Source organism: Bos mutus, chromosome 8, assembly GCF_027580195.1.
Source record: "Bos mutus isolate GX-2022 chromosome 8, NWIPB_WYAK_1.1, whole genome shotgun sequence".
Taxonomy (NCBI): Eukaryota; Metazoa; Chordata; class Mammalia; order Artiodactyla; family Bovidae; genus Bos; species Bos mutus.
This window is the reverse complement of record NC_091624.1, coordinates 85705141-85723203: the sequence shown is the minus strand read 5'-3', so window position 1 is coordinate 85723203 and position 18063 is coordinate 85705141. Positions and strand designations below refer to the sequence as shown.

At 43.3% G+C, this 18063-nt stretch overlaps 1 protein-coding gene across 1 annotated transcript in view; it reads right to left on the bottom strand.

The window, feature by feature from the left end:
• Positions 1-2195: 2195 nt before the first annotated feature.
• The window catches only part of SH3GL2 (SH3 domain containing GRB2 like 2, endophilin A1), a 226320-nt gene continuing 210452 nt past the window's right edge, over positions 2196-18063 (bottom strand). The window contains exons 4-9 of the mRNA XM_070376126.1: positions 16566-16709; positions 13729-13862; positions 11189-11347; positions 8656-8759; positions 6328-6458; positions 2196-3749 (exon numbers count right to left, since the gene is read on the bottom strand). Coding sequence (XP_070232227.1) covers positions 3550-3749; positions 6328-6458; positions 8656-8759; positions 11189-11347; positions 13729-13862; positions 16566-16709 — 872 coding nt within the window. The 3' untranslated portion in view covers positions 2196-3549. The remainder of the gene's footprint in view (positions 3750-6327; positions 6459-8655; positions 8760-11188; positions 11348-13728; positions 13863-16565; positions 16710-18063) is intronic.

Here is an 18063-nt window from a genome sequence, read left to right as displayed (position 1 = left end):
TCCCTCATTGGAGCACTGATTTTCATTTCTCTGATAATCAGCAATTCAGTTCTTAATCTGGTTAATAAGATGGTCTTGAAATGAGTCTTAAAAAGTGCCCACATGGTTTGATTTAGAACTCTAGAAGCTGTCTTGAAAAGAGCCTTGGGATAATCTTAATATCCTAAACCATTGCTAAATGGATACAGAATAAGTGTTTGCAAATTCCAGGGTGTATGTTATATACTATAAACAGTGTAAGGGAAACTTCAATTCTCAGTCATGCCATTCTTATTGTTCACTTTTTTTTTTTTTAGCAAAGAAAAACTAAGGAAAAATAGTTTCCCAGGAAGTTTTCTCTTTAACACTTATCAGACATATTACAAAAACAAAAACTAATGAGACAACTGCCTCATAGTTTGTCATATTGGTTCGGTTTAGTTTAGTCCTGCTTCTCTTTCCACCTCTGACAATTCATTCTATGATTAGACTTAGGAAAATGCACATATAGGGGTAGATTCAACTTCTCATTGGTGATCCACAAAGCTGCCAGCTGTTTCTGTATGTAAAGTTTTATAAAAAGGAATTTATTATTCTTCAGTAAAAATAAGGAATTCAGATAGTTCCAAATCTGGTAAGTTTATTATTAATGATCTCCAAAAGACTCCCTTAAACATTGAGTTCTCCCTGGAAGCTGTGGTTTTAGTTTCATTTGACATTAACACATTATGAAATTACTCTATGTGGTGCTGGGTCTTGCTGTTAGTTTCCCTTTGATGTTACAGAACTATTACTATCTGTTACTATTACACAGGTACAGTCACATTGGTATGTGTAGCATTAAAGACAACAGAAAGCTTTATTGGTTCAAATATTGCTTGAATATATATAGGCTTCTCTCTGGACTTGCTCTTCCGTATGGATCATCTATTGTCCTGTCACTGTATCAACATCAAACTTTCTTAATTACTGTAACTTCATGTTTTATATTGAGAAAAAGCCCTCCATCTTTTTTGTTCGTCTTTAGGAAGAAATATCCACTTGCATTTTCACATAACTTTTATGATATGCTTGTCAATTTTCAAATACACACAAAAAAATTCCTGAGATTTTGATTGAAATTTCACTAAACCCATAAGTCAATCTGAGTAGAAATAACATATTTACAATGTTGAGTTTTCCAATCCATAAATATCTCTTCACTCATTTAGGGTCTTCTTTATTTTTTTCTCAAACATGTTTCATAACTTTCTACGTAGAGTTCTTACATAATTCTTATTAGATTTATATCTATGGACTTGAATTTTTATGCCTTTGTAAATGATGTATATTTTAATTACTTTTTTCTAATTGACTGTTACTGGTATATTAAATTTTTTGGATATTGATTATACATCCAGTAATCCTATTAAATTTACTTATTGATTCTAATAGTTTATCTGTGATTCTTCTGTATTTTCTCCATTCACAATAAAGTCATTGGTAATTTCTTCTTTAAACTGGTTTGAAGAATTGATCTATAATACTATAACTCACAGGTAGAAAAAATATTTCCGTTAGAGAAATTTATATATAATATATATGTGTAGTTAGTATGTCTTCTGTAAATCTTTAGGAGTTAGATTAAAACTACTCGCTTTATATTAGAACTTTTGGATTATCGCCCTCAGCATGGAAGAATACAAGGACACCCAGTACACAAAGAACATGTTTATTTTCTCAGGAGCTCAGGAAATACATATTCTGTATGCACTGCTCCCCTCCTCCCACCCCACACCCCCAGTAGACACGCCAAGAGAAAAGAATTCTGGCTTTTGGCCAATCTGTATTTCCAAGTCGATTCCTTTCTCTTCAAGCATGAAAGAAAACAAAAGACTCATGGAAATGCTATCTTATATTTGCTCCTCTGAACATTATATTCTTCTCATGATATCAACATGATGCTATCTCATTTAACTTTCATAGAAGTCTTTTCCTTCCCACTTTCTTATCCTTTTTTCTCAAATCTCCACCTTCCCCGGGTTACCAAGAAGTTACCAGTGTCCAGGCTAACTCCTTCTTGATAATGGAACTCGTCCTGCTTACAGAGAAGTAGGTCTGAGGTTGGAGGCGGATCTGCTTTGGCTGTATCAGAAGGCAATGAAGACTAGTCCACCCACCGCTGGACCCAGAGAACTAACACAAAATAAAGCAGCGGAGCCTTTGGTTCTGTCTTCAGCAATATTTATTGGAAACAGCAACGCTTCCCGTGGGAAGACTTTATACATTAAGCAGTAAGATTTGCCTTTCACTCCACATGATCCACAACCGCAGGTGGCACATCCGAAGCAGCACATTAAACCTCTGAAAGAATCTGTACAGCTAGATAAATAGAACTCTGGATACCTAACAAGATTTAATGACTGATACAAACAACAACAACAACAACAACTCATAAGCATACGCATAGCACTGTACACACAAAATGAAGAGGAGATAGAAGGGACAGAAAGAAATGTCATTACTGAACTGCGAAAGAGTCTTGCATATGCAGCCACACATCTTAAACTGCTAAGCACAAAAATTGTCTTTATTTGGTCCTCATTGAGGGCAGAATATGCACAAACGATGTTCAAAGAACACAAGGAGAACGTGGAATGGGAAGATAGGTACTGTTTCTTGGTCTATGGACTAGTGGGCAAATGGTTTCGAGTGCTCTTCTTCTTGTGTTTCTGTATCAAATGGATTCATGAAACATGTAATTCATAAACAGAACTGAAGTGAAGACATCTGTGCCCCCTTCTGTGTACCTTCAGAAATGCCCTGTATACATATCTGGTTTCTGTACAGCAAGAAAGGAAAGCTTGGAGACCAGGTCCTTTCCAATTCCTCATAGTAGAGAACCTCTTCAGCTCCTCCCACAACATGATGACCATCTTACTTAGAGATAAAATGGGAATCACCCTCTGGCTTTAACAGCAGGGAGGGAAGAAAACCAGCTGAACGTCAGAAATGGGCATAAGCAGAGGAACAAAGGAGACTTTTCAGAGAAGGCTTTGAACCCACACTGAACACTTTCTATGAGAGCGTTCAGGGATTCACTCATTCAGACAAGAAGATAATTTGCTGGTGAGGGAGGCTTTCTTGGACAGTTCTGTGACTCATACGTTTGGGAGGGGCTGATGTGAAACAAGAACTTTCTCTTCTACTTAAATGGAGAACCTGAGACCTTGAGACGGCCCGCCGGTGATAGATAATATCTTCAGTAGGATGGTGGATATGTGATGTGGCTCATGGTCAAATTCTCAGAGGCCACAGCCTCCTGAGAACTGTGTAAACAGCAGTTCTGTGACTACTGGCTGGTCTCAAATGGTATTGTAAAGCACATGCCATGCCCACCAGGCTAAGAAGATATCATCCATCACCATGACTCTTGTGGGATCACACAAGTCAACCAAACGTACTCAATGGGGCTTGACGACTTGGACCACTGCAGCCTGCACTTGGGATGTTTTGTAAGCAGCATTACCAAAGCAGTGGTTAAACCTAACTATCTGGGTCAAGAAGAGGTGAGCAGCCAGCGCTGACATCCTAGTGGGGCAGAGCAACCAGAATCTCCACATAATTGATGGGGAAGAAGCCTGACTGGCCGTGGAGCATCCCCTCATACCAGTTCTCATCAATCTGGTTAGTGAGTGTGATGATATCACCCTCTTTAAAACCCAACTCCCCTTCATTTTCAGGTTCAAAGTCGTACAGAGCTCGGCAGCAGGGCTGATCCATTGGGGCACCTGGGAGTGAGAGTAGGAGAGAAGAACACAGAGAGACAAGGGGAATTTAGCACACTCGACTCCTGCCTGGCTTGCTGTCCCCCTGGGCTCCTCCTGCACTCCTCTTCCTGCTGAAGCCTCCTCTTGGCTCTGGTCCCCAGTGTCTGCTGCATGGCACCTTGCTCTCTACCAGTCTTCAGAAGTTTTCTCACGTTTCTGGGAGTTGCTGAATTCCTGTTTCTTTTTCCAGTATTAAAAACTGGTCACATCTATTCTTTTGGTACATACAAGACAGTTTATCAAGGCTGGCCTTCCTAACAACGTGCAGAGGTGGGAGACTCAATGACTTAAGGAGTCTTAGCGAGATTTGGACTTCCCCAGTGGCACTAGTGGTAAAGAACCCACCTGCCAATGCAGGAGACGTAAGAGATGAGGGTTCGATCTTTGGGTCAGAAAGGTCCCCTGGAGGAGGGCATGGCAACCCACTCCAGTATTTTTGCCTGGGAAATCCCGTGAACAGAGGAGCCTAGTGAGCTACGGTCCACAGGGTTGCAAAGAGTCAGACTCAACTCAAGTGACTTAGCACAGCATGGTACAGTGAGATTTAGGTTCATCATGGAGCATGGCCAAAATTCTTTCCACACTAGCACTTTAAGATCTCTGCCTATATGAAATAGTACAGTTCATTACACGGACAATGTTTTGCAGCATCAGAATAACAGTGCAGTTCACATTTTTTAAAAATAAAGACCTCAGTCTCCGGAAGTTGCTGTAATATAGTGAAAAACAGGACAATATAAAGTTCTTACTCAAGTTCTTACTCTCTGTGACCTTGTGTAAGGCACTTCAGTCTCAGTTTCTTTGCCTAAAATTGGAATGAACAGTTAGAACTTATTTCTGTGGCTATTAAATGAGATTATATAAAAGTGATATAATTATACCTGTGCATTAATATACTGCATATATGACTACGATGTGTGTCCATCAGAGCTATGGCATAGAAAAATAGTATATTTACCTTGATTTAAATAATGATGGATGGGCCCATATCTTAAAAGAGATCTATGTTAAATCAGTAAGCATACTGACAGAGTCGCTGCTTCTGCTGCTAAGTCGCTTCAGTCGTCTCTGACTCTGTGAGACCCCATAGACGGCAGCCCACCAGGCTCTCCTGTCCCTGGGATTCTCCAGGCAAGAACACTGGAGTGGGTTGCCATTTCCTTCTCCAATGAATGAAAGTGAAAAGTGAAAGTGAAAGTGAAGTTGCTCAGTCGTGTCTGACTCCTAGCGACCCCATGGACTGCAGCCTACCAGGCTCCTCTGTCCATGGGATTCTCCAGGCAAGAGTACTGGAGTGGGGTGCCATTGCCTTCTCCACTGACAGAGTAGGCATACACATATACTAATAAACTCAGACAAGTGCATGCAGATCCATGCCACCTAGACGGCTTTGAAGGGGAACAATAACATTTATTTATTTATTTTAATTTAGAGAAAGCAAGTTAATGAGTCTCTGAGAGAAAAGTGGAATATGTGATTGGTTTCTGAGCACCAGAGAACAGGTTACCTATAACTTACATGACTAGTCCTTGTAACCGGTTAACTTCTAAAAACCACTGCTGTTATCCACACACGGAGTGCTCTGAGCAGAAGAGCTCAGCACAAGGGGCAGAGAGCCCCCACCGTCATCACACACCTCACTTCTTTCCTTTGTAGTCTCCTGAGGACACCTATGTTTCCTCCCATCGAACATTGAGCACTGGGGATGCAGGAAACATGGAAGAAAGCTGCACATCCTTACAGTCCACATCTAGTATCAGACAGTTTCTCTTCTTCAACCAAGCAGATTAGATTACTAAGGCTGAATATATCGCAAGCACAGGCTTTTACCCAATCTGCGTGTAGCGGGTGGACAGCAGTGGTGTCAGCTAAAAGGATACTACTGGGTATACACCAATATCCTTGATAGAAAATTAGTTTTCATTTTTATTGTACCAACCTGTTACTACAGCACAGTGAACTGGCTGGAGGGTAGGGAGAGGAGGAAAGTCAAGCAGCTATTGAGACTCAGAATATATTCATCTGCAAATATATTCACCCATGTGTTTCTTTGACTCCAGAAATCCAACAGTTTCCTGGAGCTGCTGTCTGTGGGTTATAAGTGAGTGTATGTGGGCACATACTGTCCAGGGGCATTCACCTTTATGCAGGCAAGATTCATAGAAGCAGAAAAACAGGCAGGAAAAAACTCATGACATCCCTACAATGAAACTGACATATTAAGGTGACTTTAAGACCACAAAGGTCAAAATCAAATGTGTTTGCTGCAGCAAGTAATTGTGGGGTGATGGTGGACAGTGAGAGAAAAAGGGACTTACAAAGAAAGTTTAATAGAGGAGAGAGAGTAAAGGAGAGGAAGGGAGAGTCAATGATACAAGAAGGAACTCTGTTAAGTTTCTGACACCACCATTCTGTAAGAAATATATTACTGTGTATTCCTCATGTAGCCAGACTGGACCACTCCTAGAATTTCTGGAAGCATGTCAACTGGGGGTGCCCAAGGCCTGTGCAGTGGGTTCTGCAGCCCTCAGCTCCTTACCTGCAGGTTTGGGGGTGCCTGTGTGGGAGAGGCCCCCATTGGGCTGAGTGCTGTCCCCCGTTGAAAACTCCAGGCTCATTCGAGGTTTAGGCTGATACTCCCTTCTTGGCTGGGATGAAGCTTGTCTTATTCTACATTAAAAAGAAAAAGGGGATGCAGACAATTAAGACACAAAAAGAAAAGTCATAAAATCCAGAAAATACTTAGGTTACCCACCAATCTACCATTGTGGAATATGAGAAAGGATCCTTAGTTTTCTTTTCTGTGTCTTTCTCCATGTTTTACACTGTAGTCACACCCTATATGGCTCTACCCTCACTGTCTTCATTCTTCCTCTCACTTGCCTCCTCGTTTACTAAGAGCTCACTTTGCAAGGATGCACTGTGTTAGGTGCCAGGAACACAAAGACCAATCAGTCACTAGTCTTATCCTCAAGCTTATGGTCTGGTGGGAAGACAGATCATAAACAACTGATTACTGTAAACTGTAGTAAATACTATTATGGAGATCTGCGTAAAATGTTCTAGGAACACAGAGGTGGAGCTGGGGGTGAGGAGTCTACCTGTCCATGGAGAAGTCAGAGAGGGTTTGAGGAGAAAAGTAAAAGATGGTTAGCAGTCATTTCTAGATGAATAGCTATTCCCAGAAGACAGTTATTCCCTGCTGAGCTTGAGAATATGTGGAGGGAAAAGAGGAGGAAATACGGTATACTCTGGGTACAGCACAGAGGAAGGAGAAAGAATCTAAGGGAGATGGGAGGAAGTGGGAAAGGCACAGGCAGCAAATGTATTCTGCACACCCCGAAGTGTTTTCCACAGTGCCAGATGCTCACTAAGCAAAGTGCACAGCCAATCCGCAAGTGTGGGGGGAGTCTCAGTTCAGTTCAGTTCAGTTCAGTTGCTCAGTCGTGTCCGACTCTCTGCGACTCCATGAATCGCAGCACGCCAGGCCTCCCTGTCCATCACCAACTCCCGGAGTTCACTCAGACTCACGTCCATTGAGTCGGTGATGCCATCCAGCCATCTCATCCTCTGTCGTCCCCTTCTCTAGGGTATGGCGATTATAGAATGACAGTGGCTCTGAACATGGTTCAGAGGGAACAAAGAAAAGTGGCCTTCATGCTCAGCAGATGTCACAAAGATATATCATGCTTCTTTAGTACGATGAAATGCATGGTTTTCAACCCTCCTAGAGGCTTCAGAGCATGACACGTGTTTCCACAAGGGTTCACTGTCCAAACACTAGTCAAGGAAGACACTGAGGAGAGGACAAGGCTGGCCACATGGCAACAGGTTGAGGAAATTTCTCATAACACAGCCCTATACCTGCAGGAGGCCTTGTGCATTTATAGCCGTATCAGCAGCTCTGAGAGCCTTATCTGGCCATAAGCTGAGAATAAAATCTCTTGAGGCAATCCTTTGATGTGCACACATTCAGCTCAAATAAAATAACACATATTACACAGCACAGGGCCACCAGACACAGCTGTGCAGGCTGTGCCTCACAGCTCTAATAATTAAACCACCCCAGCTAGGATATGGGGCCCATCTGAGAAGGCGGAACAGGTGTAAGTAATCAGCTCCCTCTGATGGACCTCATCACCACAGAGAAACTCAAAGTGTGAAACGACACAGGCTTTCCAATAGGTTATGCTTACACGGGAGCCCCTGCGGCACTGCTGCATGACCCTGAGCCCAGGTTTGCCGGTCTGTTAGGTGAGGTTAACAATACTTGGTTTACAGGGCTGTTACATGACTGATGGTGATATGCCTTCAGTACCCATAGCATAGCTGGCCGGCAAATCACATCCATTATCATTAGTAGCCTCCTGGGGGTCCCATCTGTGGCAGACAAAGTATTACCTACATATTGATTGCTCATAAAACACAAGATGATTGTTGTTTAGTCACTAAGTTGTGTCCAATTCTTTTGTGACCCCATGGACTGTAGCTCACCAGGCTCTTCTATCCAGAGGATTTCCCAGGCAAGAATACTGGAGTGGGTTGCCATTTCCTTTTCCAGGGGATCTTCCCCACCCAGAGATCGAACCTACATCTCCTACATTGGCAGGTAGATTCTTCACCACTGAGCCACCAGGGAAGCCCAAACACAACATTAGGAAGGAATGAAGGAAAGTGAAGGAAATGAAGGAAAACAGAGCCCAAGACAATATAAAATCAAAACAAATGATTCACAAGTTGCTTATGTAGGGTCAGTAGGAATCCTGAAGAAAGTTTTTCTTCTAATGTATTCTAATATTTCCACTTCTTTATACACCATTTCATAGCAAGAAAATGGAAATGGGAAATGCAGGGAACTGTACAATACCTCTCCTCCAGTCTGACAGTGACCTGCTGCAGGATCTGGACTGCCTGCTTATGGTACTCCAGCTGGGCTTGGACGAGCGCAGACAGCTGGCTCACCTGCTCGATCTGCAGATCAATGGGGGAACCACGTCTTAGTTATCAGGTTACAGTCCTTAATCATCTGCTACTGCTCAGTCCAAATGACGCAGCTACCCGACACACAGCCCAGTGCTCGGTGGTGCCCACGACTGTGCAGTGAGCCAGGCTAACTGATAGTTTTGCGGGTAACAAATTGATTAAAGATAAGAAAGCATCCCTGTGCTTGGAAACTCTAGTTCTAGGAGAAGAAACATTAGTCAGAATCCTCCCAGAGGTCACAAAGCTCTCATCAAACAGTCTCATGCTTAGCCATAACCTTCTGATTACGATTTGGCTTCTTTGATTGATTTTCTATAGGACAAAAGATGCATTGACAAGAACATTCTTTGCTCTCTATACTTCTCATGCTAAGTCAATATCAGTGCTGTTAATAAAAATGTAAATATTGATTTCTCATATGAGGCACTATGGGAGGCAGTGTGGTTTGACAGAAAACCTTTTGTTCTCTCTGACCCTCATCTGCAATGTAAAAGGCTTGGGTTGAGTGGCACCTTGGGCTCACTCCTCCTCTAACCTTCTGAGCATCCTGGGTTACTCTTCATGTTGTGTGTTGTGTTGTGATCCAGTTGAATAGTTGCCTCTGAGTGAATAGAGGCAATGCTACCCCATGAGTTTTGGAGTGGGGCTGGGTCCTTGGTGAAGAGGAGGAATGCTGTGACTCAGGTCACCCTCTCCCTCATGGTGTTCCTCCTCGGTAGGTAGATGGACACGTTGTTTTACATAATCACAAACTAGCAATGTTTCTGGAGAGTCTGGAAGTCTGGATATGTTCAACATGCCTCCCCTGTCACCAGTCGGGGGGGGGCGGGCGGTAAATACCTAAAGGCTCTGTAAATACCTTGGCAGAAGCTGGTGAGCAACTGATGGGGCTAGAGGTGAAGATGAGCAAGGACAGAAAATCTGGTTAATAGGTCTTATGACATGAGTGGTTAGAAAGCAACTGTTAAAGCCATGAAAAATAATTCAGCATTCTGGAAATGTGAAGGCAACTTTTAAACTATCTCACCTATGTCCCAAATGTAGTATCTATGCAACAATCTTCAACCTTAATTGTAATTACCTTTGGAAAGAAAAGGTTAACTTTACCTCAAAATATAGACCATCTTAACCATACATAAAACTGAGCACCGAAGAATCAATGCTTTTGAACTGTGGTGTTGGAGAAGACTCTTGAAATTCCCTTGGACTGCAAGGAGATCCAACCAGTCCATCCTAAAGGAAATCAGTCCTGAATATTCATTGGAAGGACTGATGTTGAAGCTGAATCTCCAATACTTTGGCCACCTGATGTGAAGAACTGATTCACTGGAATAACACCCTGATCCTGGGAAAGACTGAAGGCAGAAGGGGAAGGGGACGATAGAGGATGAGATGGTTGGATGGCATCACTGACTTGATGGACATGAGTTTGAGCAAGCTCCGGGAGATGGTGATGGATGGGGAAGCCTGATATGCTGTGGTCCATAGGGTTGCAAAGAGTTTGACATGACTGAGTGACTGAACTGAACTGAATGTATATTGGACACATACTTACTGACAACATTGACTGATTTTCTTATTTAATCTGAAGTCAATTTGCCTTACACTTCACATTTCAACAGAGTATTTGCTTAAACTATTGGACTTATATAGGTCATCAGAAAGTGAAAGTCATTTGGTTGTGTCTGACTCTTTGTGATGCCATAGACTGTAGCCTGCCAGACTCCTCTGTCATGGGATTCTCCAGGCAAGAATACTGGAGTGGGTAGCCATTCCCTTCTCCAGGAGACCTTCCCAACGCAGGGACTGAACCCAGGTCTCCAGCATTGTAGGCAGATTCTTTACCATCTGAGCCCCCAGGGAAGCCCAGGTCATCAGAAACATTCTTTATCTCCCTACTATTTATAACAGTTTAAGATTATTAGCAGACAAAAATCTAGTTACATCAAACTTTTTGTGCTGTCATGTGTGTGTGTGTGTGTGTGTGTGCGCGCGCGCGCGCGCGCGTTCGCTCATTTGTATCTGACTCTTTACTACCCCATGAACTGGAGCCTGCCAGCTCCTCTGTCCTTAGAATTTTTCTATGTAAGATTACCGGAATGTGTTTCTGTATCTACTGCAGGGTCTCTTCCTGACCCAGGGATTGAATCCGAGTCTTGTGCCTCCTGCACTGACAGGTGGATTCTTTATCACTAGTACCATCTGGGAAGCTCACAGCAAACTACAGGAATATAGGAACAGCTTTACAATTTCTCAGTCTACTTTATAATTTTAAATTATTTAAAAAAAATAACTACTGAAGCTTTCACCACATAGTACTATCAGTGATTCACATTTTAAATTTCATAACCCTTTAACATATTAATCCTGTTCCTCAAAGGTGAAGCTAAATTAAAAACCACAGGAGAGTCACTCACATCCATCTCTAAGAGATTGAACATGCTTGACTCAGCAATCTCCTTAGACTCATCAAATTTCTCCAGAGCTTGACGTAACTCTTCATCAGGAATCTTGCCTTGTCGTTTCTTCTTGTAATCAAAGTCCAGGCGTCTTCCCTCCAACTTCTTCAGATGATGCTGAAAAAATCAAGGGCAGAAATGTGCTTTGAAGGGACCTATGGAAAAGGACTATTTACAGCTCACTTCCCCACCATGCCTATTGGCTTCCAAAATAAGACAGGCTAAGTTCTAAAACATCACATCACCAGAGAAATAAAGAAACACACATCAATGGGGGCAAATGTTTCTAAAGGCTAAGACATTTATGTTTGGGAAACACCTTTAAAAATAATTAATAGCAAGAAAGAAATTGTGGAAAATACTGATGCCCTTTATTGTCTGCCCCTGCTGGGTCAAAGCTAAGGTGGAATATATGCCTCTCCACCCTATGACTAGAGGTGGAAGCTAGGAAGGTTTAGAAAGCACAGGCATACAGGGCTCACAAGTCTCCATCTTCAAGGAAATGGTATCTCGTGGGAAGGCAGAGGAAAAATGGTTTCCTTGAAATGAAGTGAGAAAGAAAAGTATTCTTTCTTTTTCATATCATAAAACATTTGTGCTGGAAGGGATTTATTTTTGAGGTAATCCAGTCTATTAGAATTACCTTAAGATATTTACTAAAACTACAGATTCTTGATCACTTGAATTAGAATATCCAGGGCTGAGGCCCAGGCAACTTGGTCTCAGCACTTAGCCTAGCAGACTGATGCAGCTTTAGGAGAATCATGGATTAATTTAAGTCTCCCATCTGACAGATGATGACACTGAGTCCTAAGACCTAACTTGAAAGAGACCTTCATCAGGACCTAACCCCCAACACTGCGCAGTAATTCCCCTTTGCATCACCCTGATGCACACATTCCAGGTGTGGGACTGCCCAGCCTCCAGTAACCAATTAGGAAAGTAGTTTCAAAAAGCCACAAAGTATTTTTCTCCTACGAGCTGCTGCTGCTGCTGCTAAGTCGCTTCAGTCATGTCCAACTCTGCGTGACCCCATAGACAGCAGCCCACCAGGCTCCCCCATCCCTGGGATTCTCCAGGCAAGAACACTGGAGTGGGTTGCCATTTGCTTCTCCAATGCATGAAAGTGAAAAGTGAAAGTGAAGTCACTCAGTCGTGTCGGACTCTTAGTGACCCCATGGACTGCAGCCTACCAGGCTCCTCCGTCCATGAGATTTTACAGGCAAGAGTACTGGAGTGGGGTGCCATCGCCTTCTCCGAGCTGCAGTGTCCCACTATTAATGGGTGGAGGGAAATGTGCTAGATTTCTCTTGACCCTGGGTGTTCAGGGAGTGAGAGGGAAGAAAATGAAAATGAAGTTGGGAGTGGGGAAGAAATGAGAAGGTGGGAGGAAGAATATCCTTGACCTTCCTGCCACCACACACCCTGCCTCCAGCCCATGCCCTGATCCAAACTAAGTGTTTGTCCCTTTGGAAGGAATGCCCTTTTAAAATGTCTGAACCTGCAGTCAGCTGCAAAACAGAGCACTGGAATCAGAGAGACAGGTTTGGAGTGAGTCTGCCACCTAGCAACAGTGCGGCAGGGTTGAAGATTTAAGCTAGAGATTGCAGAGACTTCATTTATCTGAAAATCAAATTTCAGACAAGTTAAACAGATATCTGTTGAAAGAATGGATGAGCAAACATTACACACCTAGTTAGAGGTTAAAGCCAATTGAACATTATTGATTTGGAAAAACTAAACTGTTCTACCAGAGAAGGCAATGGCACCCCACTCTAGTACTCTTGCCTGGAAAATCCCATGGATGGAGGAGCCTGGTAGGCTGCAGTCCATGGGGTCTCAAAGAGGCAGACACGACTGAGCAACTTCACTTTCAGTTTTCACTTTCATGCATTGGAGAAGGAAATGGCAACCCACTCCAGTGTTCTTGCCTGGAGAATCTCAGGGACAGGAGAGCCTGGTGGGCTGCCGTCTATGGGGTTGCACAGAGTCGGACATGACTGAAGCGACTTAGCAGCAGCAGCAGCAGCAAACTGTTCTACATGTTTTAGAAAGGATAGTTGGGTATATTTCCTCAAGTCTAACAACCATTATGAAAACACAAGTTTATAGAGTAAAAGAAGAACTACATATACAAGCCAACAACTGGTACTGCTGGTATTTTAGAGGGTGAAATCATCCCAGAAAACATAGAATAATTAATAAAATTGTATAGTCAGGGAAAGAATATCCTTCTGGAGAAAAATGCTTGAAAAACTTGAAAACTGAACATGGAGAAATTAAATGTAATACTCTTGAGTGGCACAGTCATAATAATGGGGCAAAAAGTACTACATTTACCATTTATCTTGATTTTTCATGCTGGATTTTTTACAGTTCACATGCTCAGTGTTGACAACATGCATGGTAAGTTTTAAAAAAAATGTTTCCTAAAGGAAAAGGGAACCTGCATCTGTACAATTCCAACATCCAGTTTGCAAATAACTAGTAGCAGGTACCTGAATTTCCCTCAGATCTTTGTCATGAAGATTCTGAAGGGGGTCAATGAAGTTCTGCTTCACTTCCATGTCCAAGGAGTCCTTTACCTCCGAGAGTTCCCTCATGGCCTCCCCAACCTCACCAAGCGCTGGGCCTGCAAGGTAATAAGGAAGCCCTTGAACGTTAAAGAACAAAGAGGAAATGCACTTGCAGTAACAGGGCCCCTCACAGACCACACCCAGGAACAGCTGCCTGTCTTCTGAAGACAACCAAGACAAGAGACGGTATATAATGCCCTCTGGAGATCAGTGTATTTTCCATCTGAGAAAGTTCATAAAAGTTCACTGAGTACAACAGACTCAATGCCCTTGGGGGTGGGGGCCTGCATTCCTTACTATAGAGAACATAAAAGTTTGCTTTTCCTTTGAAAAGGAATTGGAAGCTCCCTACCCTCCTTTGGAGGAGCCTCTTGTTGAAAGTGAAAGAGGAGAGTGAAAAAGTTGGCTTAAAGCTCAACATTCAGAAAACTAAGATCATGGCATCTGGTCCCATTACTTCATGGCAAATAGATGGGGAAACAGTGGAAACAGTGGCTGACTTTATTTTGGGGGCTCCAAAATCACTGCAGATGGTGACTGCAGGCATGAAATTAAAAGATGCTTACTCCTTGGAAGGAAAGTTATGACCAACCTAGATAGCATATTCAAAACCAGAGACATGACTTTGCCAACAAAGGTCTATCTAGTCAAGGCTATGGTTTTTCCAGTGGTCATGCATGGATGTGAGAATTGGAATGTGAAGAAAGCTGAACGCCAAAGAATTGATGCTTCTGAACTGTGGTGCTGGAGAAGACTCTTGAGAGTCCCTTGGACTGCAAGGAGATCCAACCAGTCCATTCTGAAGGAGATCAGCCCTGGGTGTTCTTTGGAAGGAATGATGCTAAAGCTGAAACTCCAATACTTTGGCCACCTCATGTGAAGAGTTGACTCATTGGAAAAGACTCTGATGCTGGGAGGGATTGGGGGCAGGAGGAGAAGGGGACAACAGAGGATGAGATGGCTGGATGGCATCACTGACTCAATGGACATGAATTTGAGTAAACTCTGGGAGTTGGTGATGGACAGGGAGGCCTGGTGTGCTGCGATTCATGGGGTCGCAAAGAGTTGGACATGACTGAGCGACTGAACTGAACTGATGCTGGGAAAGATTGAGGGCAGGAGGAGAAGGGGACAACAGAGGATGAGATGGTTGGATGGCATCACCAACTCAATGGACATGGGTTTGTGTAGACTCCAGTAGTTGGTGATGGACAGGGAGGCCTGGCGTGCTGCGGTTCATGGGGTCGCAAAGAGTCAGACACGACTGAGCAACTGAACTGAACCCTCCTTTGTAAGTACTTGTGCATGTGTGCTAAGTCACTTCAGTCGTGTCTGACTCTTTGTGACCCCAGGGACTGCAGCCTGCCAGACTCCTCTGTCCATGGGATTCTCCAGGCAAGAATATTGGAGTGGGTTGCCATGCCCTCCTTCAGGGGACCTTCCTGACCCAGGGATTGAGCTCATGTCTTACGTCTCCTGCATTGCTAGGTGGGTTCTTTACCACTAGCGCCACCTGGGAAGCCCTCCATAAGTACTTGTGTGTGTGCATGCTAAGTCGCTTCAGTTGTGTCCAACTCTTTGTGACCCCATGGACTGTAGCCTGCCAGGCTCCTATGTCCTTGGGATTCTCCTGGCAAGAATACTGGAGTGGGTTGTCATGCCCTCCTCAGGGGATCTTCCCAACCCAGGGACTGAACCCATGTCTCTTACATCTCCTGCATTGGCAGGTGGTTCTTTACCACTAGCGCCTTCTTTATTTTTATCTATTTATTTATTTTTGGCCACACTGCGTGGAGTGTGAGATCTTAGTTCCCTGATCAGGGATCAAACCCATGACCCCTGCAGTGAAAGCAGTGATTCTTAACCACTGGACGCCCAGGGAAATCCCAAGTACTCACTCTCCCCTAGAGGAGATCTGTTTAAGGTCAATATATTCAGCAAAAACTTGGAAGGGAGAGCAGGGCTCAATCAGGAAGGACAGTTATTTGCTGTGACCTCACATTGTGAACAGAGAAGGCAATGGCACCCCACTCCAGTACTCTTGCCTGGAAAATCCCATGAATGGAGGAGCCTGGTAGGCTATAGTCCATGGGGTCGCTAAGAGTCAGACCTGACTGAGAGACTTCCCTTTCACTTTTCACTTTCATGCATTGGAGAAGGAAATGGTAACCCACTCCAGTGTTCTTGCCTGGAGAATCCCAGGGACGGCCGAGCCTGGTGGGCTTCCGTCTATGGGGTCGCATAGAGTCGGACACGACTGAAGCGACTTAGCAGTAGCAGCAACACATTGTGAATGACTGAAAACAGAAGGTGGTTAGTATGGTAGCTGAGGGTCCAGGGAGAGCGAGGTAAAGGAATTCGCCAGGGGTGTCACATTAGGTACCCTACACAGATGAGCAGAAGCTAAGAAAAAGCTTGTGCAGTGGGGTGTTGACCCGTCGCTGAGTGCGGCATCTCCCTCTGTCCCAGTGCTCAGTCACTGCCAGACACACACAGTGGTGAACATCCAGGCCTCTGGCTGTGTCTGCCAGCTATGGTAATGATGGGATCTTATGAGGAAGAAAGAAAGTGAATAAAATTTCTAAGACAAATGACACTAAAAATGACAAAGCAACTCTGAAAACAAATAAGGGGCCCAAGACCCACAACTGAGTATCAAAATATAAAATGGTCTTAATTATTTCCTGCAGGGCTTTTTCCAGTGGCACTAAGATCCCCAGGACAAATGAAAACTGAAAATGTGAGGAAGCACACATTACCAAAGTTGCAGTCATCTCCAAGCTCTCTTCCAAACTTGAGCATGGCCTCTGCCAGCAGTGCCTCTGCCTGGGGGTAACCTGGCCCTTTCTCCTGGCCACGGATTTTCGACATGGTGTTGATCATGCTGAGTTTGGCTCTGGAAGCTGCAGGCAAAGAAATAAGAGACTGTCAAAGTAGGCAGTGTGATGTAGGAAAAACAGGGCTGGGTAGAGAAGCAGGCCTTGAGCAGACTCTAAACCAGTTCAGCTACTGAAAACTGTACCTTCACCAATGTCCTCATCTATAATATGTGCAGGTTGGTCCACAGATAAAACACAAGCATGCCCTTTTCATCACTAAACTCTCCCTTTCTTTCAGAATCTCATGAGGAACTTAACAGCAAAAGCAAAGCTCTCCAGGTGAAGGTCCCATCTTTGTGTCCTCCTGCCCATCTTCCCATGTCTTCTCTTCACTGCTGTGGTCATGCAGTTCTTCTGTGGACCTGGGAAAGCACTTAAAAACCATGGGGTTATATGATCTCTAAGTTCTAGGATTCCACTTTTATATTTCAATTCTAAGAGCCTATGGACTGAAGTAGGAAATTCATTGTTAATTCTTGCAACGTGGGCCTTCTGCCATGTTTCACTTAGACCACGTATAAAATAGAACTATTTGGAAAATCACTTCTTTACTAAGATTATGACAGTAAACAGACCCATGAAGAACAGAAATACTGTGTTCATTAAAAAGACTTAATTACTTCACTTGAACATAACTGCTTCGGAAAATGAGTTTTGTGCCACAAAGACAGCATTTCAATTTCTTTTTTGCTTTTATTTTTATAGGACAAGTGCCTAGAAGGTAAATCCAGTTTTCATGGAAGAAACAGCTTTATTAGGACACTGTTAGACCCAATGATTAACTTGATGCTATGGTTTTTCAGGTTCATTTTCAGAGTTGGGACTGCATATTAATGTAGGATTCCATCTGCAGGGCAACCCCTTACAGAATCCCAGCTAATGCATACACTTCCAGTATTTAGTGGCTGACATTTCATCTTGAACATTAGGTTCAAATAGGGTTTTATTTAAACTTTGGGCTTCAAAGGTTGAATCTGGAGACAAGGAGAATTATTATGAGAGGATCCCCTTCTAAGCCTGTCCCAGGGATATTATAATGGACAAGACACCTATGGTCTCTACCTTAACAAAGCTTACAAGGTACCATCTATTTTAAAAGCAATTAGAGTGAAGCATATATACTAAATGTCATGCAGGGAGATTATAGCAAGTCACAAAAATATAGCAACACCCTAGTTTGTATGGGTGGGCCCTGCAAAGAAGGTTTTGGGGGAGAAGCATCTTTAAACTTTGAGTCACATAATGATTAGCAGTGAGTCCTGCTAATAGCAATGTGCAAAGCCTGGTGGTACCTGGAAAAATATAAGAATATAAAATTCACATTTTCTTTACTCCTCATAGAAAAGTGTATCATACATAGTTTTAAAAACTGAAAATG